Source organism: Staurois parvus, unplaced genomic scaffold (assembly GCF_062004578.1).
Source record: "Staurois parvus isolate SC_StPar_1 unplaced genomic scaffold, SC_StPar_1.0 ptg002386l, whole genome shotgun sequence".
Lineage (NCBI taxonomy): Eukaryota > Metazoa > Chordata > Amphibia > Anura > Ranidae > Staurois > Staurois parvus.
The window spans coordinates 7,452-34,501 of NW_028320182.1; the positions used below are offsets into that span (position 1 = coordinate 7,452).

A 27,050-nucleotide genomic window follows, 5' to 3' on the forward strand; every position below is an offset into this window, starting at 1 on the left:
CCCACACCATGACACCACCACCAGCCTGAACCATTGATACAAGGCAGGATGGATCCACCACACCATGACACCACCACCACCAGCCTGAACCATTGATACAAGGCGGGATGGATCCACCTCACCATGACACCACCACCACCAGCCTGAACCATGGATACAAGGAAGGATGGATCCCCCACACCATGACACCACCAGCCTGAACCATTGATACAAGGCAGGATGGATCCACCACACCATGACACCACCACCACCAGCCTGAACCATTGATACAAGGCGGGATAAATCCACCTCACCATGACACCACCACCACCAGCCTGAACCATAGATACAAGACAGGATGGATCCCCCACACCATGACACCACCACCAGCCTGAACCATTGATACAAGACAGGATGGATCCCCCACACCACGACATCACCACCACCAGCCTGAACCATGGATACAAGACAGGATGGATCCCCCACACCATGACACCACCACCACCAGCCTGAACCATGGATACAAGACAGGATGGATCCCCCACAACATGACACCACCACCACCAGCCTGAACCATGGATACAAGACAGGATGGATCCCCCACACCATGACACCACCACCACCAGCCTGAACCATTGATACAAGGCAGGATGGATCCATGCTTTCATGTTGTTTACACCAAATTCTGACCCGACCATCTGAATGTTGCAGCTGAAGTTCAGATTCATCAGACCAGGCAATGTTCTTTCCAATCTTCTATTGTCCAATTTTGGTGATCCTGTGCGAATTGTAGCCTCCGTTTCCTGTTCTTAGCTGACAGGAGTGGCACCTGGATGTGGTCTTCTGCTGCTGTAGGCCATCTACTTCAAGGTTGGACGTGTTGTGCGGTCAGAGATGGTATTCTGCATACCTTGGGTGTGACGAGGGGTTATTGGAGTTCCTGTTGCCTTTCTATTATCTGGAACCAGTCTGCCCATTCTCCTCTGACCTCTGACACCAACAAGGCATTTTCCTCCACACAACTGCCACTCGATGGAGATTTCCTCCTTTTTGGACCATTCTCTGTAACCCCTAGAGATGATTGTGCGGGAAAATCCCCGGAGATCAGCAGTTTGTGAAATCCTCAGACCAGCCCGTCTGACACCGACCACCATGCCACGTTCAAAGTCACTTAAATCCCCTTTCTTCCTCGGTTTGAACTTCAGTAAGTCTTCTTCACCGCGTCTAGATGCTTAAATGTATTGAGTTGCTGCCCTGTGATTGGCTGATTAGCCATTTGTGTTTTCGAGCCATTGAACAGGAGGACCTGATAGGGGCCGGTGAGGGTATATCTGGGTTGATAAGTAGGTGGCCGGAGAGTATAGTAAACCCAGCAGAAGAAAGACCAGAGATCTCAGGTTGGCCAATCCAGGGGACATCCAACTATCCAAAGGACTAAGGATCCAAAATGTGTCAGTGGCCCCGCCCCCCGCCATGCTGCATGTGCTGCTCATTGTCCCGTGTATATCCTGTCATTGGAGACGTGTCATACCTACACGTCTGGTACATGGAGCCAGCTATGTAACGTGAGGCCCTCATGATGCCTCAGGCCACTGGGGGGAGGCCACTGAGGGGGGCACTTTGGGCAAATCTTTGCTTTTCGTAGTTTGCTTGGAATGTTATCAAGACACGCTTTTTTCATGTATGTAAATGTGTTCTGTCGGATGGATATATGTTGTCCGTATGCTGAGCCGGGAACGGCCAGGTTTCTGTTTCTGTGGGACTTTCCCAGTCCTCAGGTTTTCTTCTCTAAGCATTCAGATATGGCTTTTGAAAGTCTTGATACCTTGAGCACCGCCTTGTATCGGTCATGTCTGTCCTCGGGATTCTCTGTGTTTTGTACAATTCATCTGCCGGTTCCGATCCTTAACACATCTCACCCAGAACACCTCTTCAATCTGAAGTTTGCGGCCAAAGAACTTCATCGCAACGCCAAGAAATGCGACAAGGAGGAGAAGACGGAGAAGGCCAAGATCAAGAAGGTGAGGAAACGGGAAACCACAAATGTCACATAAAGGGGCCCCCCGCCACACACCCTACTCCTACGTATTCTTCGTCCCCTGATAGGAGGACCTACCGCTGAGATTACCACCATTCCCATAATGCATCACTGCCTGGGGGAGGAAAAGCCAGACTGGCAAAGAGTACACGGCTCAGACTCCCCCATTGGGCTCGGTGTACTTCCTTCACAGGCCGGGTCCACATACCCCATCCCTTCCCCGTGTCCCTTCCCCGTGTCCCTTCCCGCTGTCCCTTCCCGCTGTCCCTTCCCACCGTCCCTTCCCGGCGTCCCTTCCCGCTGTACGGAGAGTTTCATTTTATTTTTGCCTCATCTGAGATGTTCCGAGACCAAAAAATGTTGTTGTCTGTCCATCAAAGAATGTTAAAGTGCACCTCTACACAAAAGGAGTATTATTATTATCATCAGGTATTGGACACTGTGTTGTTATGATTAGTAATATTATATAGCTGGGTATGTAACACTGAGGACATTATTATTATTCATACTCTGGATGTTGTTGTTACTATTATTATTGTACATTGTCAGGTATTGAACACTATTATTATTATACCTAGCCGGGTATGGAACACTCAGGACATAATAATAATAATAATAATAACAATGTCCTCTGTGTTCCATACCCAGCTATGCATAATATTAATAACAAATAATAATAGTGTCCAATACCTTAATAATAATAAAAATAATAATAATAATAATAGTGTCCGATACCTTAATAATAATAAAAATAATAATAATAATAGTGTCCGATATCTTAATAATAATAAAAATAATAATAAAAATAATAATAGTGTCCAATACCTTAATAATAATAATAGTGTCCAATACCTTAATAAAAATAATAATAATAGTGTCCAATACCTTAATAATAATAATAATAATAATAATAATAATAATAATGTCTGATACCTTACTAAGAAGAATAATAATACTGATAATAATAATGATGATAATAATGTCCCGAGTGTCTGATACCAAACTAGGTCTAATAATTATTACTACTATATATAGCTGGGTATGTACCACTGAGGACATTATTATTATTAATATTATTCTTCACAGTCATCTGTCAGACACTCGGGACACTATTATTATTATTATTATAATATATCGCTGGGTATGGAGCACTCAGGACATTCTTCTTCATACTCCGGGATCAGACCCTCAGGACACTATTATCATTATTAATATTATTTTTAGCCGGTTATGGAAAACTCAGGACATTGTTATTATTCTTCATACTCTGGTATCAGACACTATGATTATTATAATACACAGCCAGGTATGGAAAACTCATTTTATTATACATAGCTGAGTATGGAACACTAAAAGACATTATTATTATTATTATTATTATTATTTATTATTATTATTGTACATAGTCTGGTATCAGACACTTATTATTATTGTTATATTTTATTATTATTATTATTCTTGTATCGGACAGTCAGGATGTTGTTGTTGTTATTATTATTATTATTCTTGTATCGGACAGTCAGGCTGTTGTTGTTGTTATTATTGTACATAGTCCGATATCAGACATTATTATTATTATATTTTATTATTATTATTATTCTTGTATCGGACACTCAGCATGTCGTTGTTGTTGTTGTTATTATTATTATTATTATTCTTGTATCGGACACTCAGGATGTCGTTGTTGTTGTTGTTATTATTATTATTCTTGTATCGGACACTCAGGATGTCGTTGTTGTTGTTGTTATTATTATTATTCTTGTATCGGACACTCAGGATGTCGTTGTTGTTGTTGTTGTTGTTATTATTATTATTATTATTATTATTATTCTTGTATCGGACACTCAGGATGTTGTTGTTGTTGTTGTTATTATTATTATTATTATTATTATTCTTGTATCGGACACTCAGGATGTCGTTGTTGTTGTTGTTGTTATTATTATTTATTATTATTATTATTATTCTTGTATCGGACACTCAGGATGTTGTTGTTGTTATTATTATTATTATTCTTGTATCGGACACTCAGGATGTCGTTGTTGTTGTTATTATTATTATTCTTGTATCGGACACTCAGGATGTCGTTGTTGTTGTTGTTATTATTATTATTCTTGTATCGGACACTCAGGATGTTGTTGTTGTTGTTATTATTATTATTCTTGTATCGGACACTCAGGATGTCGTTGTTGTTGTTGTTATTATTATTATTCTTGTATCGGACACTCAGGATGTTGTTGTTGTTTTCTCTTTTCTGACGGTCTCTCTCGCTCCGCGGATGTTGCTCTCTGCAGGCGATTCAGAAGGGGAATACGGAGATCGCTCGCATCCACGCGGAGAACGCCATCCGGCAGAAGAATCAGGGCATAAACTTCCTGCGGATGAGCGCCAGAGTGGACGCGGTAGCGGCGAGAGTGCAGACAGCGGTGACCATGGGCAAGGTGAGCGGGGCAGGCAGTGCGGGTTCAGCGGGTTATGACGCACGCTGCGTTCCTGCGCTCTTTGTTCACATTCTGCGGCCCGTAGAGCGACCTCTTCATGGATGGCGGTGAAATCCGCATTTTATGTTGTCGGATATTCATACCAATGACGGCTGCAAAGATAAAGTGTATCTAGGGAAGAGAAATGTCAGATATTGCAGATTATCAGTCCTTCGATGTGGCGGCTGCATTAGTTTTCTTTTTTTTCTTTTTTTTTTCCTTTGATCCTGCCAGCAACACACTTCCTGTTCTATGGTGACCACACTGTGTGAAAGTAATTGGGCAACTGTATAGCCTTCTGATCGCTTCCATGCACCCCCCCCCCCCACCCCCATGTTTGTCGGGCTCCAGTTTCCCACTTGTGTGTTCAGGAATTGCATGGAGGGTGTTGCCAGGTAAAGGGAGACCAGAGAAAATCCATTGGCTGGCTGATAAAAATGCAGGAGGGGCTTAGATTCCATCCCGCCGGGGTCCAGGGTGTTTCTCTCTCTGGTCGCTGTGGCCGGGGAAGAAGTGACTGGAGTATGATCCGTGCTGCATTCACTTTAATAGAGGACAGGGGAGACATTGGGGGGCGGTACAACTCTGAGGTCTCACTAAGGAGAACCTGTCACAGCAGAACAGTAAAGAGAACCCGTCACAGCAGAACAGTAAAGAGAACCTGTCACAGCAGAACAGTAAAGAGAACCTGTCACAGCAGAACAGTAAAGAGAACCCGTCACAGCAGAACAGTAAAGAGAACCCGTCACAGCAGAACAGTAAAGAGAACCTGTCACAGCAGAACAGTAAAGAGAACCTGTCACAGCAGAACAGTAAAGAGAACCTGTCACAGCAGAACAGTAAAGAGAACCTGTCACAGCAGAACAGTAAAGAGAACCTGTCACGACAGAAGAGTATCACGGGGGGGCTTTTGGTTCCTATGTAATAAATAAAAATATATTAAAGTTGCACCCGCACCTGAAAGGGCTAAGAGATGTTCAGGCCCAGCCTGGCCCTCCTGTGGCACATGCGTAGTCCTGATCTTTCAGGAATGCAGATTCTCCGCTTGGCTGAGCTGTCATATCTGTCCACGAGGAGGAAGGTGGAGGGCAGCTGGGAAATGCTGGTAGCAGCCCAAATCCCGGAGGAACCAACTGGATTCCAAGGAGTATTCACAAATGAATTGATAGGCCACTGATCTCCAAATCCCGATTTCTATATCATGACACTGTCATTCGCTTCTATACCAGCGGTCTCCAAACTGCGGCCCTTTGCGTTCCTTTATCTGTCCCTTGGTATCTTACCTTCCCACTGACACCAATGATGGGGCACTATTCCTCCCACTGACACCAATGATGGGGCACTATTCCTCCCACTGACACCAATGATGGGACACTATTCCTCCCACTGATACCAATGATGGGGCACTATTCCTCCCACTGATACCAATGATGGGGCACTATTCCTTCCACTGACACCAATGATGGGACACTATTCCTCCCACTGACACCAATGATGGGGCACTATTCCTCCCACTGATACCAATGATGGGGCACTATTCCTCCCACTGATACCAATGATGGGGCACTATTCCTTCCACTGACACCAATGATGGGGCACTATTCCTCCCACTGACACCAATGATGGGGCACTATTCCTCCCACTGACACCAATGATGGGGCACTATTCCTTCCACTGACACCAATGATGGGACACTATTCCTCCCACTGACACCAATGATGGGACACTATTCCTCCCACTGACACCAATGATGGGACACTATTCCTCCCACTGACACCAATGATGGGGCACTATTCCTCCCACTGATACCAATGATGGGGCACTATTCCTCCCACTGATACCAATGATGGGGCACTATTCCTTCCACTGACACCAATGATGGGGCACTATTCCTCCCACTGACACCAATGATGGGGCACTATTCCTCCCACTGACACCAATGATGGGGCACTATTCCTTCCACTGACACCAATGATGGGGCACTATTCCTTCCACTGACACCAATGATGGGACACTATTCCTCCCACTGATACCAATGATGGGGCACTATTCCTCCCACTGATACCAATGATGGGGCACTATTCCTTCCACTGACACCAATGATGGGACACTATTCCTCCCACTGACACCAATGATGGGGCACTATTCCTCCCACTGATACCAATGATGGGGCACTATTCCTCCCACTGATACCAATGATGGGGCACTATTCCTTCCACTGACACCAATGATGGGGCACTATTCCTCCCACTGACACCAATGATGGGGCACTATTCCTCCCACTGACACCAATGATGGGGCACTATTCCTTCCACTGACACCAATGATGGGACACTATTCCTCCCACTGACACCAATGATGGGGCACTATTCCTCCCACTGATACCAATGATGGGGCACTATTCCTTCCACTGACACCAATGATGGGGCACTATTCCTCCCACTGACACCAATGATGGGGCACTATTCCTCCCACTGACACCAATGATGGGGCACTATTCCTCCCACTGACACCAATGATGGGGCACTATTCCTCCCACTGATACCAATGATGGGGCACTATTCCTCCCACTGACACCAATGATGGGGCACTATTCCTTCCACTGACACCAATGATGGGGCACTATTCCTCCCACTGATACCAATGATGGGGCACTATTACTCCCACTGACACCAATGATGGGGCACTATTACTCCCACTGACACCAATGATGGGGCACTATTCCTCCCACTGACACCAATGATGGGACACTATTCCCCCCACTGACACCAATGATGGGGCACTATTCCTCCCACTGACACCAATGATGGGGCACTATTCCTCCCACTGATACCAATGATGGGGCACTATTCCTTCCACTGACACCAATGATGGGGCACTATTCCTCCCACTGACACCAATGATCTATCTGGAGCTGATTTTATTGGGATATAGATATATAGAGGAATCAGGACCTCCTTCCTCCTGCCGGTGACCCCTCTAGTGATAGGATCTGTATAGAGGAATCAGGACCTCCTTCCTCCTGCCGGTGACCCCTCTAGTGATAGATCTATATAGAGGAATCAGGACCTCCTTCCTCCTGCCGGTGACCCCTCTAGTGATAGGATCTGTATAGGGGACTCGGGACCTCCTTCCTCCTGCCGGTGACCCCTCTAGTGATAGATCTATATAGGGGAATCGGGACCTCCTTCCTCCCGCCTGTGACCCCTCTAGTGATATAAAGATCTATATAGAGGAATCAGGACCTCCTTCCTCCTGCCGGTGACCCCTCTAGTGATAGGATCTGTATAGGGGACTCGGGACCTCCTTGCTTTGTGGTTTATCTGCTTTATTCGTCCTCTATTCCAGGTCACCAAGTCGATGGCCGGAGTGGTGAAATCGATGGACGCCACACTGAAGAGTATGAACCTGGAGAAGGTGAGATGTGGAGGAGAAATTCTCGTGTTTGAAGATTTTTTATTTTTTTTTGTATTTCTCTGAAGATCACATCCTGATTCCTTCATTGTAGATCTCCGCATTAATGGACAAATTTGAGCACCAATTCGAGACCCTCGATGTTCAGACCCAACAGATGGAGGACTCCATGAGCAACACGACAACACTGACTACCCCACAGGTACAGTCCCTGATCTCTGACTGATGTCTGTGTGCCGCCCCTGATGTCTGTGTGCCGCCCCTGATGTCTGTGTGCCGCCCCTGATGTCTGTGTGCCGCCCCTGATGTCTGTGTGCCGCCCCTGATGTCTGTGTGCCGCCCCTGATGTCTGTGTGCCGCCCCTGATGTCTGTGTGCCGCCCCTGATGTCTGTGTGCCGCCCCTGATGTCGGTGTGCCGCCCCTGATGTCTGTGTGCCGCCCCTGATGTCTGTGTGCCGCCCCTGATGTCTGTGTGCCGCCCCTGATGTCGGTGTGCCGCCCCTGATGTCGGTGTGCCGCCCCTGATGTCTGTGTGCCGCCCCTGATGTCTGTGTGCCGCCCCTGATGTCGGTGTGCCGCCCCTGATGTCGGTGTGCCGCCCCTGATGTCGGTGTGCCGCCCCTGATGTCGGTGTGCCGCCCCTGATGTCGGTGTGCCGCCCCTGATGTCGGTGTGCCGCCCCTGATGTCGGTGTGCCGCCCCTGATGTCGGTGTGCCGCCCCTGATGTCGGTGTGCCGCCCCTGATGTCGGTGTGCCGCCCCTGATGTCGGTGTGCCGCCCCTGATGTCGGTGTGCCGCCCCTGATGTCTGTGTGCCGCCCCTGATGTCTGTGTGCCGCCCCTGATGTCTGTGTGCCGCCCCTGATGTCTGTGTGCCGCCCCTGATGTCTGTGTGCCGCCCCTGATGTCTGTGTGCCGCCCCTGATGTCTGTGTGCCGCCCCTGATGTCTGTGTGCCGCCCCTGATGTCTGTGTGCCGCCCCTGATGTCGGTGTGCCGCCCCTGATGTCGGTGTGCCGCCCCTGATGTCGGTGTGCCGCCCCTGATGTCGGTGTGCCGCCCCTGATGTCGGTGTGCCGCCCCTGATGTCGGTGTGCCGCCCCTGATGTCGGTGTGCCGCCCCTGATGTCGGTGTGCCGCCCCTGATGTCGGTGTGCCGCCCCTGATGTCGGTGTGCCGCCCCTGATGTCGGTGTGCCGCCCCTGATGTCGGTGTGCCGCCCCTGATGTCGGTGTGCCGCCCCTGATGTCGGTGTGCCGCCCCTGATGTCGGTGTGCCGCCCCTGATGTCGGTGTGCCGCCCCTGATGTCGGTGTGCCGCCCCTGATGTCGGTGTGCCGCCCCTGATGTCGGTGTGCCGCCCCTGATGTCGGTGTGCCGCCCCTGATGTCGGTGTGCCGCCCCTGATGTCGGTGTGCCGCCCCTGATGTCGGTGTGCCGCCCCTGATGTCGGTGTGCCGCCCCTGATGTCGGTGTGCCGCCCCTGATGTCGGTGTGCCGCCCCTGATGTCGGTGTGCCGCCCCTGATGTCGGTGTGCCGCCCCTGATGTCGGTGTGCCGCCCCTGATGTCGGTGTGCCGCCCCTGATGTCGGTGTGCCGCCCCTGATGTCGGTGTGCCGCCCCTGATGTCGGTGTGCCGCCCCTGATGTCGGTGTGCCGCCCCTGATGTCGGTGTGCCGCCCCTGATGTCGGTGTGCCGCCCCTGATCTCTGACTGATCTCTGTGTGCCGCCCCTGATCTCTGTGTGCCGTCCCTGATCTCTGACTGATCTCTGTGTGCCGCCCCTGATCTCTGACTGATCTCTGTGTGCCGCCCCTGATCTCTGACTGATCTCTGTGTGCCGTCCCTGATCTCTGACTGATCTCTGTGTGCCGCCCCTGATCTCTGACTGATCTCTGTGTGCCGTCCCTGATCTCTGACTGATCTCTGTGTGCCGTCCCTGATCTCTGACTGATCTCTGTGTGCCGTCCCTGATCTCTGACTGATCTCTGTGTGCCCTCCCTGATCTCTGTGTGCCGCCCCTGATCTCTGTGTGCCGCCCCTGATCTCTGACTGATCTCTGTGTGCCCTCCCTGATCTCTGTGTGCCCTCCCTGATCTCTGTGTGCCCTCCCTGATCTCTGTGTGCCGTCCCTGATCTCTGACTGATCTCTGTGTGCCGTCCCTGATCTCTGACTGATCTCTGTGTGCCGTCCCTGATCTCTGACTGATCTCTGTGTGCCGTCCCTGATCTCTGTGTGCCGTCCCTGATCTCTGTGTGCCGCCCCTGATGTCTGACTGATCTCTGTGTGCCGCCCCTGATGTCTGACTGATCTCTGTGTGCCGCCCCTGATGTCTGACTGATCTCTGTGTGCCGTCCCTGATCTCTGTGTGCCGTCCCTGATCTCTGTGTGCCGTCCCTGATCTCTGTGTGCCGTCCCTGATCTCTGTGTGCCGTCCCTGATCTCTGTGTGCCGCCCCTGATCTCTGTGTGCCGCCCCTGATCTCTGTGTGCCGCCCCTGATCTCTGTGTGCCGCCCCTGATCTCTGTGTGCCGCCCCTGATCTCTGTGTGCCGCCCCTGATGTCTGTGTGCCTCCCCTGATGTCTGTGTGCCTCCCCTGATGTCTGTGTGCCTCCCCTGATCTCTGTGTGCCGCCCCTGATCTCTGTGTGCCGTCCCTGATCTCTGACTGATCTCTGTGTGCCGTCCCTGATCTCTGACTGATCTCTGTGTGCCGTCCCTGATCTCTGACTGATCTCTGTGTGCCGTCCCTGATCTCTGACTGATCTCTGTGTGCCGTCCCTGATCTCTGTGTGCCGTCCCTGATCTCTGTGTGCCGCCCCTGATGTCTGACTGATCTCTGTGTGCCGCCCCTGATGTCTGACTGATCTCTGTGTGCCGCCCCTGATGTCTGACTGATCTCTGTGTGCCGTCCCTGATCTCTGTGTGCCGTCCCTGATCTCTGTGTGCCGTCCCTGATCTCTGTGTGCCGTCCCTGATCTCTGTGTGCCGTCCCTGATCTCTGTGTGCCGCCCCTGATCTCTGTGTGCCGCCCCTGATCTCTGTGTGCCGCCCCTGATCTCTGTGTGCCGCCCCTGATCTCTGTGTGCCGCCCCTGATCTCTGTGTGCCGCCCCTGATGTCTGTGTGCCTCCCCTGATGTCTGTGTGCCTCCCCTGATGTCTGTGTGCCTCCCCTGATCTCTGTGTGCCGCCCCTGATCTCTGTGTGCCGTCCCTGATCTCTGTGTGCCGCCCCTGATCTCTGTGTGTGGTCGCTGATCTCTGTGTGCCGCCCTTGATCTCTGACTGATCTCTGTGTGCTGTCCCTGATCTCTGTGTGCCGCCCCTGATCTCTGACTGATCTCTGTGTGCCGTCCCTGATCTCTGACTGATCTCTGTGTGCCGTCCCTGATCTCTGTGTGCCGTCCCTGATCTCTGTGTGCCGTCCCTGATCTCTGTGTGTGATCCCTGATCTCTGTGTGCCGCCTCTGATCTCTGACTGATCTCTGTGTGCGGTCCCTGATCTCTGTGTGCCGTCCCTGATCTCTGACTGATCTCTGTGTGTGGTCACTGATCTCTGACTGATCTCTGTGTGCTGTCCCTGATCTCTGTGTGCGGCCCCTGATCTCTGTGTGTGTGTGTGTGTGTGTGTGTGTGTGTGTGTGTGTGTGTGTGGCCCCTGATCTCTGTGTGCGGTCCCTGATCTCTGACTGATCTCTGTGTGTGGTCCCTGGTACTGATTCTCTTCCTGCTTGTAGATATCTATCAGAACTTTGATCCGTCACAATCTCTCTTCTCTGATTTCAGGGTCAGGTGGACAATCTATTACAGGAGATGGCGGATGAAGCCGGGTGAGTCATTCTTCGGTATAAGAAGTCGATCCGTTGATTTCCCCTCCCCCGACTGCTATCCGGAGGTCTTCCTCCTCTGCATCTCTCCCCTTGTCAGGGACCGTATGCTCAAAGCCCTCTGTCACAGGACCTCCTCTATCTACACAATCTCTGTGCAAGACCCCCAGACAGCTGAAAGACCCCCCCCCCCCAAGCCCTCATTGTTCCTCTGGAAGGGGTCCGATCTCCTCCTACACAACATATGTATATATTGGACACGGACACAATTTTCATCCTTTTGGCTCTGTAAGCCACCAGAATAAATTGAAACCAAACAATCGGAATGAATGCGAAGCGCAGACGTTCAGCTTTAGTCCAAGGGGTCGAACATAAATATCAGGCACAAGTTTCAGGGACCGCGACCGTCTGTATACACATAACAAATGCATGAGCGAGCGCACCCCAATATCATAGGAGAATGATGGGGAGCCGCTGGCATGTAAAGGCAAAACTCAGCACCTCATAGCAGATGGTAAAGATGAATATGATACAATGTAAAGACATGAATAATGACGGATAGAAATGCCAAGATGACGTCATCGTGTCCACAAGGAGGGAAGAGCTCATTATGTGCTTGTTACCATGATGCTTTGCCTGAAGTCTGGAACCCATGGACATAACCACAGACTGGGTTTCCTCCTTTCTGATGCTTTGCCTGAAGTCTGGAACCCATGGACATGACCAAAGACTGGGCTTCCTCCTTTCTGATGCTTTGCCTGAAGTCTGGAACCCATGGACATGACCAAAGACTGGGCTTCCTCCTTTCTGATGCTTTGCCTGAAGTCTGGAAGCCATGGTTAGGGGTCTTTCTTCCTTTAGTTTTGCTCAATGGGGTTGAGATCAGATGACTGTCTCGGCCATTGCAGAATATTCCACTTCTTTTCCTTCCTCCTGGGTTGCTTTTGCAGTGTGTTTTGGATCATTGTCCACCTGTACTGTGAAGCATCGTCCAATCAGCTTTGATGCATTTCACAGAGCCCTCCTCTTATTTTCCTGTACAGGGGCAACACTAGAGACCCCCTATAGTTGACAGACCCCTTCCCCTATTCTCCTGTGCAGGGACAGCCTTGGATACCCCCTATAGTTGACAGACCCTCCCCCTATTCTCCTGTGCAGGGGCAGCCTTGGAGACCCCCTATAGTTCAGACAACTCCCCCTATTCTCCTGTGCAGGTGCAGCATTGGAGGCCCCCTATAGCTCACAGACCCCTCCCCCTTATTCTCCTGAACAGGTGCAGCATTGGAGACCCCCTTACAGAATCAGAGACCCTTTACAGCTCCCATTCCCCTCCCCCATTCTCCTATAAGGGGTTCGGCCTCCTCCCCCACCCCATGAATATTGTCTCCTTTGCCCCAGTGGCTCTAAATCTCCCTCTGGCTTCTGAATGAAGGAAATTCCCTTCCTCTGATGCAGCAAGAAACCATGTTTAGGTTTGTAGATCCTTCCTCTGGGGCTTACGGTGTATCGGCAGTGTAGTCACCGTGCCCGAAGTATTGTCCCCGCCCCCCCCCGTATATACACTACATTGTCCCCGCCCCCCCCTTCCCCCCGTATGTACACTACATTGCCCCGAGTATTGTCCCCGCCCCCCGTATAGACACCATTTTGCCCGCAGTATCGGGCCGCTGGCCTTTCCATGCACATGACCTTTAATGGCCCCCCCAGTCTTAGTCCGTAGGGTTCAATATTGAGTTGGCCCCGCCCTTTCCACACACATGACCTTTAATGGCCCCCCAGTCCTAGTCCGTAGGGTTCAATATTGAGTTGACCCCTCCCTTTCCACACACATGACCTGTAATGGCCCCCCAGTCTTAGCCCGTAGGGTTCAATATTGGGTTGGCCCCGCCCTTTCCACACACATGACCTTTAATGGCCCCCCAGTCTTAGTCCGTAGGGTTCAATATTGAGTTGGCCCCTCCCTTTCCACACACATGACCTGTAATGGCCCCCCAGTCTTAGTCCGTAGGGTTCAATATTGAGTTGGCCCCGCCCTTTGCCTCTTCTGGGAAGGCCGTCCACAAGGTTTAGGAGGGTGTCTATGGGAAGGTTGGACCATTCTTCCAGAAGCACATTTGTCGGGTCAGGCACTGATGTCGGGGGAGGGGCACTGGTGTCGGGGGAGGAGGCCTGGCTCGCAGTCTCCGCTCTAATTCATCCCAAAGGTGTTCTATGGGGTTGAGGTCAGGACTCTGTGCAGGACAGTCAAGTTCCTCCACCCCAAACTGGCTCCTCCATGTCTTTATGGACCTTGCTTTGTGCACTGGTGGGCAGTCATGTTGGAACAGGAAGGGGCCATCCCCAAACTCCTCCCACAAAGGTGGGAGCAGGAAATTGTCCCATAAGAGTTCCCTTCACTGGAACTAGGGGGCCAAGCCCAACCCCTGAGGAACAGCCCCACACCATAATCCCCCCTCCACCAAACTTTACACTTGGCACAATGCAGTCAGGCAAGTATCGTTCTCCTGGCCACCGCCAAACCCAGACACGTCCATCGGATTGCCAGACAGAGAAGTGTGATTGGTCCCTCCAGAGAACACGCCTCCACTGCTCTAGAGTCCAGTGGCGGCGTGCTTTACACCACGGCATCCGACGCTTTGCATTGCACTTGGTGATGGAAGGCTTGGATGCAGCTGCTCAGCCATGGAAACCCATTCCATGAAGCTCTCTACGCACTGTTGTTGGGCTCATCTGAAGGCCACACCAAGTTTGGAGGTCTTTAGCTATTGACTCTGCAGACAGTTGGTGACTTCTGCGCACTGTGCGCTTCAGCATGCGCTGACCCCGCCCTATCATGTGACGTGGCCTACCACTTGGTGGCTGAGTGGCTGTTGTTCCCAGTGGCTTCCACTTTTGTTATAATCCCACTAACAGTTGAGCGTGGAATATTTAGTAGCCAGGAAATGTCACGGATGGACTTATTGCCCAGGTGGCCACCTATCACGGGACCACGCTTGGAGTCACTGAGCTCCTGAGAGCGACCCATTCTTTCACCAATGTTTGTAGAAGCCGTCTGCATGCCTAGGGGATGGATTGTATACACCTGTGTCCATGGAGGGGATTGGAACACCTGAATCACATGATATGGAGGGGATTGGAGCACCTGAATCACGTGATATGGAGGGGATTGGAACACCTGAATCACATGATATGGGGGGGATTGGAGCACCTGAATCACATGATTGGGAGGGGATTGGAGCACCTGAATCACATGATTGGGAGGGGATTGGAGCACCTGAATCACATGACAGGGAGGGGATTGGAACACCTGAATCACATGATGGGGAGGGGATTGGAACACCTGAATCACATGATGGGGAGGGGATTGGAACACCTGAATCACATGATATGGAGGGGATTGGAGCACCTGAATCACATGATAGGGAGGGGATTGGAACACCTGAATCACATGATATGGAGGGGATTGGAACACCTGAATCACATGATTGGGAGAGGATTGGAACACCTGAATCACATGATCGGGAGGGGATTGGAACACCTGAATCACATGATATGGGGGGCGGGGACAATACTTTCGGCAATATGGTGTAGCTACTACTATATATCTGTACAAAACTGTTACAAAGTATCTGAAATAAGAACTGTCTGTTTTTTCGTCACACAGCCAATGCCCAGATTGCAGCTGTCACTTTGCAGTGCAGTTCCTAATCTGATTGGCTGATTGTATCCGGATGCTGTGTGATTGGCTGAATATCTGTCACTCATGTGTTGTCTTTCTGTGTTTCCAGACTCGACTTGAACATGGAGCTTCCTCAGGGACAGACGGGCTCTGTAGGAACCAGTGTAGCATCTACAGAACAGGTGAGACGTCTCATCCTCATAGACTTCATAGAAATGCGACACCCAATCCCTTCCCTGGTGGTCATCGTCCAGGACAACACATAGCTCCGCCCACCAGACAGGGTATCCTCCTCCCCTTCAGAAACCTCATCACTGCTGCACAGTGGATATAGTCAGGTGCAGGGGCGGACTGACAATTCATGGGGCCCCCGGGCAATAGGGGATCATGGGGCCCCTTTGTCCTCGCCAACACCCGAAAAAGCCAATTAAAGGTATCAGGGGCATCTCACTGGGGCTCCCTACTGACCACGGGCCCTCGGGCCACGCCCGAGTGCTCAAATGGTCAGTCCACCCCTGGTCAGGTGTGCACAGGCCCCGCCACCGACAGGAGGATGGTGCAAGAGAGTCTATTGGTAAAGTGGTTGCAAACCCTCCATATACTCAGTGAAGTGACTGGCCTCAGGTGATATACAGATCCTCCTCCATAAGTTGTACCTTTTTATCTGTACTATCTTTTCCCTACATCCATTCACAGTGCAGAATTTACACAGGATCTCTCCAAATCCTCCTACATAAGTTGTACCTTTTTATCTGTACTATCTTTCCCCTATATCCATTCACAGTGCAGAGTTTACACAGGATCTCTCAGCTCTGGGGGCGGGGAGCTATTGTTACATCAGTGAGGCGAGCTCTGAGAGCTGATTGGAGGAAAGAGACACCCCCTTCCCCCTTCACACAGCTTACAGGAACAGAGCTAAGGCTGTCAATCACAGGCTGTGTGCTGGAGCTTCTCCCCCTGTCACCATTTTTCTCTTGGTGTCGGAAAAACTTGTCAATAGTGACTCATTCTGAGAGCAGAGGAAGGAGGCAGCAGACAGAAATGACACTCAGTGCTCTGGACTGAGACAAGGACACACTACAGAGGGATGTGCTTTGTTCATATTTCATGTCTGAGGTTTACAACCACTTTATATGTCTGTGCTCCCTCAGAGAGTGGAAGATTGCTGGTCCCCCCCCTCCCGGCTGGTGCCCCCCTCCCGGCTGGTGCCCCCCTCCCGGCTGGTGCCCCCCTCCCGGCTGGTCCCCCCCTCCCGGCTGGTCCCCCCCTCCCGGCTGGTCCCCCCCCTCCCGGCTGGTCCCCCCCCTCCCGGCTGGTCCCCCCCCTCCCGGCTGGTCCCCCCCCTCCCGACTGGTCCACCCCTCCCGACTGGTCCACCCCTCCCGACTGGTCCACCCCTCCCGACTGGTCCACCCCTCCCGACTGGTCCCCCCCCCCTCCCGGCTGGTCCCCCCCCCCCTCCCGGCTGGTCCCCCCCCCCCCCTCCCGGCTGGTCCCCCCCCCCCCTCCCGGCTGGTCCCCCCCCCCCCTCCCGGCTGGTCCCCCCCCCCCTCCCGGCTGGTCTCCACCCCTCCCGGCAGGTCCCCCCCCCCTCCCGGCTGGTCCCCCCCCCTCCCGGCTGATCCCCCCTCCCGGCTGGTCCCCTCCTCTGACACTCCACCCTGCATGTCAGTTGGCCTTGTTGTTATGTGAATTTCCCCGTCTTATCCCCATTGCAATCCTTATTAGTAACCAAAGTCGTCATTTTTTATTTGTATCAATCTGTCCCGTATTCGCAGGATTGTAGCTGGTCATGTGACTGCGGCTCACAGCACCTCCTTTGTATCTATGCTGAGATGGGGAGAGTCCCGTCTGCAGCATCCAGCCAATGCCAGTGCCCATGATTTGTCGGCTGTATCATCCCTTACTATTGGGTGCCGCTGTCAGTCACTCCTAGAGGGGCGGGGACATGTCGCCCTATCATCCCTTACTATTGGGTGCCGCTGTCCGTCACTCCTAGAAGGGGCGGGGACATGGTGGCCCTATCATCCCTTACTATTGGGTGCCGCTGTCAGTCACTCCTAGAGGGGCGGGGACATGTCGCCCTATCATCCCTTACTATTGGGTGCCGCTGTCCGTCACTCCTAGAAGGGCCGGGGACATGGTGGCCCTATCATCCCTTACTATTGGGTGCCGCTGTCCGTCACTCCTAGAGGGGCCGGGGACATGGTGGCCCTATCATCCCTTACTATTGGGTGCTGCTGTCAGTCACTCCTAGAGGGGCGGGGACATGGTGGCCCTATCATCCCTTACTATTGGGTGCCGCTGTCCGTCACTCCTAGAAGGGCCGGGGACATGGTGGCCCTATCATCCCTTACTATTGGGTGCTGCTGTCAGTCACTCCTAGAGGGGCGGGGACATGGTGGCTCTATCATCCCTTACTATTGGGTGCCGCTGTCAGTCACTCCTAGAAGGGGCGGGGACATGGTGGCCCTATCATCCCTTACTATTGGGTGCTGCTCTCAGTCACTCCTGGAAGGGCCGGGGACATGGTGGCCCTATCATCCCTTACTATTGGGTGCCGCTGTCCGTCACTCCTAGAAGGGCCGGGGACATGGTGGCCCTATCATCCCTTACTATTGGGTGCTGCTGTCAGTCACTCCTAGAGGGGCGGGGACATGGTGGCTCTATCATCCCTTACTATTGGGTGCCGCTGTCAGTCACTCCTGGAAGGGCCGGGGACATGGTGGCCCTATCATCCCTTACTATTGGGTGCCGCTGTCAGTCACTCCTAGAGGGGCGGGGACATGGTGGCCCTATCATCCCTTACTATTGGGTGCCGCTGTCCGTCACTCCTAGAAGGGGCGGGGACATGGTGGCCCTATCATCCCTTACTATTGGGTGCCGCTGTCCGTCACTCCTAGAAGGGCCGGGGACATGGTGGCCCTATCATCCCTTACTATTGGGTGCTGCTGTCAGTCACTCCTAGAGGGGCGGGGACATGGTGGCCCTATCATCCCTTACTATTGGGTGCCGCTGTCCGTCACTCCTAGAAGGGGCGGGGACATGGTGGCCCTATCATCCCTTACTATTGGGTGCCGCTGTCCGTCACTCCTAGAAGGGCCGGGGACATGGTGGCCCTATCATCCCTTACTATTGGGTGCTGCTGTCAGTCACTCCTAGAAGGGCCGGGGACATGGTGTCCCTATCATCCCTTACTATTGGGTGCTGCTGTCAGTCACTCCTAGAAGGGCCGGGGACATGGTGTCCCTATCATCCCTTACTATTGGGTGCTGCTGTCAGTCACTCCTAGAGGGGCGGGGACATGGTGGCTCTATCATCCCTTACTATTGGGTGCTGCTCTCAGTCACTCCTGGAAGGGCCGGGGACATGGTGGCCCTATCATCCCTTACTATTGGGTGCTGCTCTCAGTCACTCCTGGAAGGGCCGGGGACATGGTGGCCCTATCATCCCTTACTATTGGGTGCTGCTGTCAGTCACTCCTAGAGGGGCGGGGACATGGTGGCCCTATTATCCCTTACTATTGGGTGCTGCTCTCAGTCACTCCTGGAAGGGCCGGGGACATGGTGGCCCTATCATCCCTTACTATTGGGTGCCGCTGTCAGTCACTCCTGGAAGGGCCGGGGACATGGTGGCCCTATCATCCCTTACTATTGGGTGCCGCTGTCAGTCACTCCTAGAGGGGCGGGGACATGGTGGCCCTATCATCCCTTACTATTGGGTGCTGCTCTCAGTCACTCCTGGAAGGGCCGGGGACATGGTGGCCCTATCATTCCTTGCAACTGTCCTTTACTACTGGAAGGGCAGAGGGTGTGTCAGGCCCATCATACCTTGCTGTCAAAGCCGCTGTCAGTCGCTTCCAGCAGGACTGGGCGGGGTGTACATCAGCCTTGTCATCCCGTGCTATCAGTAGCCGCTGTCTTTTACTCCTGGAAGGGAGTGTCAGGCCTGTCATAACCTTGCTGTCGGGAGCCGCTGTCAGTCGCTTCCAGCAGGATCAATCGGGCAAATGTACATCGGTCAGCCCGGCAATCGGATAAATGTACATTGGCCAGCCCTGGAAATCGGATAAATGTACATTGGCCAGCCCTGGAATCGGGTAAATGTACATTGGCCAGCCCTGGAAATCGGGTGAATGTACATTGGCCAGCCCTGGAAATCGGGTGAATGTACATTGGCCAGCCCTGGAAATCGGGTGAATGTACATTGGCCAGCCCTGGAAATCGGGTGAATGTACATTGGCCAGCCCTGGAAATCGGGTGAATGTACATTGGCCAGACCTGGAATTGGGTAAATGTACACTGGCCAGCCCTGGAATTGGGAAAATGTACATTGGCCAGCCCTGGAATTGGGTAAATGTACATTGGCCAGCCTAGCAATCGGGTGAATGTACATTGGCCAGCCCTGGAATCGGGTAAATGTACATTGGCCAGCCTAGCAATCGGGTGAATGTACATTGGCCAGCCTAGCAATCGGGTGAATGTACATTGGCCAGCCCTGGAATCGGGTGAATGTACATTGGCCAGCCCTGGAATCGGGTAAATGTACATTGGCCAGCCCTGGAATCGGGTAAATGTACAGCCCGGCAGTGGTGGATCCCATCGTTCACATTACATTAGGGGGAAGCAGAGACTCATCTGAGACATCAGGATGCTGGCAGCCCGGACCTGCGATGTGCGGACTCCGTCACCCACATATAGTGCACTCAGCTTTTATCTTCTGTAAAGAAATAAGAGCGGAGATCAGTCACCTCCTGTGGGGGGGGGGGGGTGGTAATGGCAGTATATTGCACGGATTCTCTGCTCCATGTGTGAAGGGTTAACAGACAGAACCTCCATTCAGATCCAGCTTGTGAAACTGCCACTTATCTTGCCTTTTATCTTCTGTAAATAAATGGCAGTAGAGCAGAGTGCTGTATGTGTCAGTTATCTGATAATGGCAGCAGATCACAGCTCCGGACTGCAGACCGCCATCATATCCATGTCTCAGACACAGCGCCGGGCGGGCCAGGGGGTAGGCAGAACTAGGGGGGGGTGGGGGGCAAAAAGGCCAGGGCCTGCGAACTATGCTGCTGAGGAAGTTCACAGATCATAGGCAGGGGGAGCACTTTACATTTTACACCTGGGGGGCGGTAATGGACATTGCCCTGGCACTGCACCGATGTGTTTCCACCTCTCCCCCTGTGAACCCTGTTTTCATCTTCACTTCTTTACTCATTTCTTCTCTTTTTTTTTCACTCCTGTGTGTTTTTACATGGCTGTGCTCCTCGGGGGTAGGAATTGGGCGAGGATAGGCGGAGCTGGGTGAGGATTGGTGGAGCAGGAGGATAGGCGGTGCTGGGCGAGGATTGGTGGAGCAGGAGGAGTATAGGCGGAGCTAGGTGAGGATAGGTGCAGCAGGAGGAGCATAGGCGGAGCTGGGTGAGGATAGGTGGAGCAGGAGGATAGGCGAAGCAGGCCAAGGATTGGTGGAGGAGGATAAGCGGAGCTGGGTGAGGATTGGTGGAGCAGGAGGAGGATAGGAGGAGCTGGGCGAGGGTTGGTGGAGCAGGAGGAGGATAGGAGGAGCTGGGCGAGGGTTGGTGGAGGAGGACGATAGGCGGAGCTGGGCGAGAATTGGTGGAGGAGGATAGGCGGAGCTGGGTGAGAATTGGTGGAGGAGGATAGGCGGAGCTGGGTGAGAATTGGTGGAGGAGGATAGGCGGAGCTGGGTGAGGCTTGGTGGAGGAGGATAGGTAGAGCTGGGTAAGGATAGGTGGAGCAGGAGGATAGGCGGAGCTGGGAAAGGGTTGGTGGAGCAGGAGGAGGATAGGTGGAGCTGGGTGAGGGTTGGTGGAGCAGGAGGAGGATAGGCGGAGCTGGGTGAGGGTTGGTGGAGCAGGAGGAGGATAGGCGGAGCTGGGTGAGGGTTGGTGGAGCAGGAGGAGGATAGGCGGAGCTGGGCGAAGGTTGGTGGGGCAGGAGGAGGATAGGCGGAGCTGGGCGAGGGTTGGTGGGGCAGGAGGAGGATAGGCGGAGCTGGGCGAGGGTTGGTGGGGCAGGAGGAGGATAGGCGGAGCTGGGCGAGGGTTGGTGGAGCAGGAGGAGGACAGGCTGTGCTGGGCGAGGGTTGGTGGAGCAGGAGGAGGATAGGCGGAGCTGGGCGAGGGTTGGTGGGGCAGGAGGAGGATAGGCGGAGCTGGGCGAGGGTTGGTGGGGCAGGAGGAGGATAGGCGGAGCTGGGCGAGGGTTGGTGGAGCAGGAGGAGGACAGGCTGTGCTGGGCGAGGGTTGGTGGAGCAGGAGGAGGATAGGCGGAGCTGGGCGAGGGTTGGTGGGGCAGGAGGAGGATAGGCGGAGCTGGGCGAGGGTTGGTGGGGCAGGAGGAGGATAGGCGGAGCTGGGCGAGGATTGGTGGAACAGGAGGAGGATAGGCGGAGCTGGGCGAGGATTGGTGGAGCAGGAGGAGGATAGGCGGAGCTGGGTAGGCAGAGGCGGTACAAAGGCCCAGCTTTCGGTTCTGATGTCAGGAGGGCGGTCATGTGACTGGTGGTCCCGCAGAACACAGAGAGGCCGGGATGTCCGGTCACTGAACAGGGAATGTGAATGTTAGGACCCGAGAGAAGAGACGAGTGATTGGTCAGACTAGAAATCATTCTGCAGAAGGGAAGCCGATGACTTTTCTGTATCCTCTTCAGCTTTAACCCCTTCAGTTCCGGACACTTCCAGCCCTTCCTGCCCAATCCACTGTCACACCTTCAGTGACAAGGACTCCACCATGCAACATTGTAACCAGATGACAATTCTGTTTTTTTTGTAGACAAATAGATCTTTCTTCTGGTGGTATCTAATCACCTCGCTGGTTTATTAGTTTTTGCTTTATAAACAAAAAAATACAGAAAATGTGGAAAAAAAAGGTTTTTTAGTCTTTGTTATAAAATTTTGCAGATAAATAATTTTTCTTCATAAATTTAGGCCAAAACGTATTCGGCTCCATTTCTTGGGTGAAAACACCCCAAATCCGTGTTTATTTAGTCTGTAGGAAAGTTATGGAGACGGCTGATCTAATTTCTTGAGGCCCTAAAATGTCGGGACGGTACAAGTACCCCCCCAAATGTCAGGACGGTACAGATATCCCCCAAATGTCAGGACGGTACAGATATCCCCCAAATGTCAGGACGGTACAGATATCCCCCCAAATGTCAGGACGGTACAGATATCCCCCCAAATGTCAGGACGGTACAGATATCCCCCAAATGTCAGGACAGTACAGATATCCCCCAAATGTCAGGACGGTACAGATATCCCCCCAAATGTCAGGACGGTACAGATATCCCCCAAATGTCAGGACGGTACAGATATCCCCCAAATGTCAGGACGGTACAAGTACCCCCCCAAATGTCAGGACGGTACAGATATCCCCCAAATGTCAGGACGGTACAAGTACCCCCCCAAATGTCAGGACGGTACAGATATCCCCCAAATGTCAGGACGGTACAGATATCCCCCAAATGTCAGGACGGTACAGATATCCCCCAAATGTCAGGACGGTACAGATATCCCCCCAAATGTCAGGACGGTACAGATATCCCCCCAAATGTCAGGACGGTACAGATATCCCCCAAATGTCAGGACGGTACAGATATCCCCCAAATGTCAGGACGGTACAGATATCCCCCCAAATGTCAGGACGGTACAGATATCCCCCCAAATGTCAGGACGGTACAGATATCCCCCAAATGTCAGGACGGTACAGATATCCCCCAAATGTCAGGACGGTACAAGTACCCCCCCAAATGTCAGGACGGTACAGATATCCCCCAAATGTCAGGACGGTACAAGTACCCCCCCAAATGTCAGGACGGTACAGATATCCCCCAAATGTCAGGACGGTACAGATATCCCCCCAAATGTCAGGACGGTACAGATATCCCCCAAATGTCAGGACGGTACAGATATTCCCCCAAATGTCAGGACGGTACAGATATTCCCCAAATGTCAGGACGGTACAGATATCCCCCAAATGTCAGGACGGTACAGATATCCCCCCAAATGTCAGGACGGTACAGATATCCCCCCAAATGTCAGGACTGTACAGATATCCCCCCAAATGTCAGGACTGTACAGATATCCCCCCAAATGTCAGGACTGTACAGATATCCCCCCAAATGTCAGGACGGTACAGATATCCCCCCAAATGTCAGGACGGTACAGATATCCCCCCAAATGTCAGGACGGTACAGATATCCCCCCAAATGTCAGGACGGTACAGATATCCCCCCAAATGTCAGGACGGTACAGATATCCCCCAAATGTCAGGACGGTACAAGTACCCCCCCAAATGTCAGGACGGTACAGATATCCCCCAAATGTCAGGACGGTACAAGTACCCCCCCAAATGTCAGGACGGTACAGATATCCCCCCAAATGTCAGGACGGTACAGATATCCCCCCAAATGTCAGGACGGTACAGATATCCCCCCAAATGTCAGGACGGTACAGATATCCCCCCAAATGTCAGAACGGTACAGATATCCCCCCAAATGTCAGGACGGTACAAGTACCCCCCAAAATGACCCCTTTTTGGAAAGTAGACAGTCCCTGAGCTATTTAATAAAAGGCGTAGCGAGTTTTTTTTGAAGTTGTAAATTTTTTTAATTTTGTAAATTTTTTTTTTTTAACATTCACCAGATCCGTGCAGTGTTACCATAGTGACACTGTACTACTCTGAGGGGGGTGACCAGGATATATATATTACTATACAGGGTTTATGGGGCCAACAGTGTGCTCAGCGCTGTACAATATAATGGGAGTCAGTACAGTAACAATACAACACACGAGGGGCCCGAGGGCCCTGCTCCTTGGAGCTTACAATCTAGGAGGGAATATATATACATTACATTATCATTGCTTATAAGCCATACAGCCATTTTTTGAATAGTCTTGTGATGAGTTGTGACTGGCCACAGGTAATCACATGGTACATGTCTGTACCATGTGATCCTTGTGACCAATCGCAGAGATAATCACAAAAGTACACAAAGAATGGCTGTGCATGCCATTCATTGTGTACAAATGTCATGTGACTGCTGTGATTGGTCATAGTAGTCACATGATACCGGCCCTTTATACTGATCCGTCATCCGCTACTAGGGCACGCGACTAGGAGGATCCCCCCAATCCCTCATAAAACAGATATTACATTTATTTCCCACCTCCCCCTTCCCAAACCCTTCTGAGATACTTCTGTCCTCCCAGGAGGCTCTGGGGCAATCGCCTGCACACTGTATGTACAGTGGCGCATCATCAAGGGGCTAGGTGCAAGAACCCGAACAACCCGCCTGCTGATGGCTTGGTATAATGTGTCCTGATCCATCAGCTCCCTCCTCATGTATCCCAGGAGGCTACAGGAGCCCACGCAGAGTGGCCGGGGGGTTGTAAAGGAACCGGACCCCGACTGCACTCGGGTATTTCCGTTAGACTCCAGCTTCCCTGTCCCAACACAGATCCCCGGACACCACCGCTGGCCATACAAGACGAGACAACACCAGACTTGAAGGAAACCAGGAAATAGTTTATATTAACACAGACACAAGATATACACACAGGGCGGGGCAATACATTTAGTAACGAGACACACAGCAGACACCCCCCACCAAGCCAATACACAAACACATACATCCCATAATAGTTTGCTCCCAAGCAAGACACACAATAGAACAATGGGATACACCACATGGCATTAAACAATGAACAACCCCCACTCCCCACCTAGACATCTCTACACAATAGCAGGACAGACCACCCTGTACCTCTAACAGGCACAGGGTGACTCACACATAGGAGGGATATGGGGAGTTGAGACGGGTCTCCCCACCTCTCCAAAGTGAGCTGTGTTCCATGGGCCCCCCACCCAAAGTGACTCTCATCACAGGAGGGCAGCACCAGACTTGTCATTGGGGCCAGGCAACCTGAACCTGGAAGAGGCAACTGACTGAGAAAGAACCAAGATGGCGGCACGGGACCCCCATGACTGTGGCTCAGGAAATCCCCCATTTTCACTCTCAGCATGACATGCCCCGGGGGGGGGGGGGGGGGTTCTTGCCCCCTGAACATATAGCTGTCAGTCTGGTTATAAATGGCATGTTCATGAATCCTCTGAGCCATCCTGGAGAATGGCTGAGACCAGTCAGTTATGTCTGATCTTCCAGGAATCCTCCAGGACAGCAGATCCCTCTCTCTGTATTGTATGGGAAGGGTTTGGTTTGCTAGTTTCTGATCTGAGGCGGTAGGGAGGAGATCTCCTTTAAAGTCCTGGGGGGGGGAGTGGTGTGTGTGTGCATGCGCGCGCGTGCGTGGTGTGTTCATGTTTGGAGCGGATCTCTCTCCTGTGTGCTGTCATGGAGGATTCATTAAATATGTATCACCAGGTAGGTGACTGTAACTGGCTGACTTTATTGTTCTTCGTCTGTAATATTCCTTCGGTTTGTCTTGCAGGACGAGCTGTCGCAGCGGTTGGCGCGTCTGCGTGATCAGGTGTAGGCGGAGCCTTTTCCCCGAAGTGCATTATCTGCATTTTGCTGTGTATATATGGTACATACCAAATGTGTTTTCTTTCTATATTTCCATATAAAAACAAAAATAATATCCCCAAGATGCTTCCTTACTGACGGCTTCATCAAAGACCCAACCGAGCCTGGTGACCTCGCCATCCATCCGCCATATTGATGAAGATGCAGGAGGGACGTCCCCTGCGGGGCACCACTGACCACCCCATTCCTCTGGGAATTGATTATGTCTCTTCTAGCACTTTAATAGGAAGTCTGATTCTCTCTCCTAGATTGGATGGCTATGCCCAGAGTCCCGCCTCCTGCAGTCCCCCGGGACAGTGATGATACTGCCCGTTCTCTTTTCTGGATTGGACAGCTTTACATATAGTTCCGCCCCTCGGAGTCTCCCAGATCATTGATAATACTGTCCTGGATTGGACAGTATCCTGGATTGGATGCCATGCACATAGTTCTGCCCCTCTGCAAGTCACCCTGGTCTATTGGATTGGGCAGCTATGTACATAGTCCCACCCCCCAGGATCATTGATGATACTGATTGTTCTCTTGGATTGGGCACCTATGCACATAGTCTCGTCCCCACAGTCCCCAGGATCATCGATGATCTGTGTACTCTCTTGGATTGGGCACCTATGCACATAGTCCTGCCCCCGCAGTCCCCAGGGTCATTAATGATGCTGTCTGTTCTCTTGGATTGGACAGCTATGCACATAGTCCCACCCCCGCAGTTCCCAGGGTCATTGATGTTACTGTCTGTTCTCTTGGATTGGACAGCTATGCACATAGTCCCACCCCCGCAGTTCCCAGGGTCATTGATGTTACTGTCTGTTCTCTTGGATTGGGCAGCTATGCACATAGTCCCGCCCCTGAAGTTCCCAGGGTCATTGATGATACTGTCCTCTTGGATTGGGCAGCTATGCACATAGTCCCGCCCCCGCAGTTCCCAGGGTCATTGATGATACTGTTTGTCTTGCTGTGATTGGAAGAGCTCAGACCCGGCTCATCGCCGCGTGCGTTCGTTGTGTTTTGATGGCTTAGTTTGTATTTAAAATTGCTCTTTTCAGCAACTACAATAAACTCTAAGAACAAA

The 27,050-nt window shown here is 52.2% G+C and overlaps 1 protein-coding gene across 1 annotated transcript; it reads left to right on the plus strand.

The window, feature by feature from the left end:
* The first annotated feature begins 1,766 nt into the window (after positions 1-1,766).
* CHMP1B (charged multivesicular body protein 1B) lies at positions 1,767-27,050 on the plus strand. Its single transcript, XM_089665872.1, has 7 exons — positions 1,767-2,000; positions 4,309-4,455; positions 7,843-7,911; positions 8,003-8,110; positions 11,696-11,739; positions 15,525-15,597; positions 25,890-27,050. Exons 1-7 carry the CDS (start codon positions 1,782-1,784, stop codon positions 25,932-25,934), a joined length of 705 nt encoding a protein of 234 aa, XP_089521998.1. The 5' UTR covers positions 1,767-1,781; the 3' UTR covers positions 25,935-27,050.

What these genes read in the sequence shown, in the direction of transcription:
- CHMP1B (XM_089665872.1), top strand. Translation starts at nt 1,782, where the DNA reads ATGGCTTTTGAAAGTCTTGATACCTTGAGCACCGCCTTGTATCGGTCA. An exon ending in CAGCGGTGACCATGGGCAAG is followed by an intron (nt 4,456 to 7,842) that starts GTGAGCGGGGCA and finishes CCTCTATTCCAG; the next exon opens with GTCACCAAGTCGATGGCCGG. An exon ending in CAACACTGACTACCCCACAG is followed by an intron (nt 8,111 to 11,695) that starts GTACAGTCCCTG and finishes CTCTGATTTCAG; the next exon opens with GGTCAGGTGGACAATCTATT.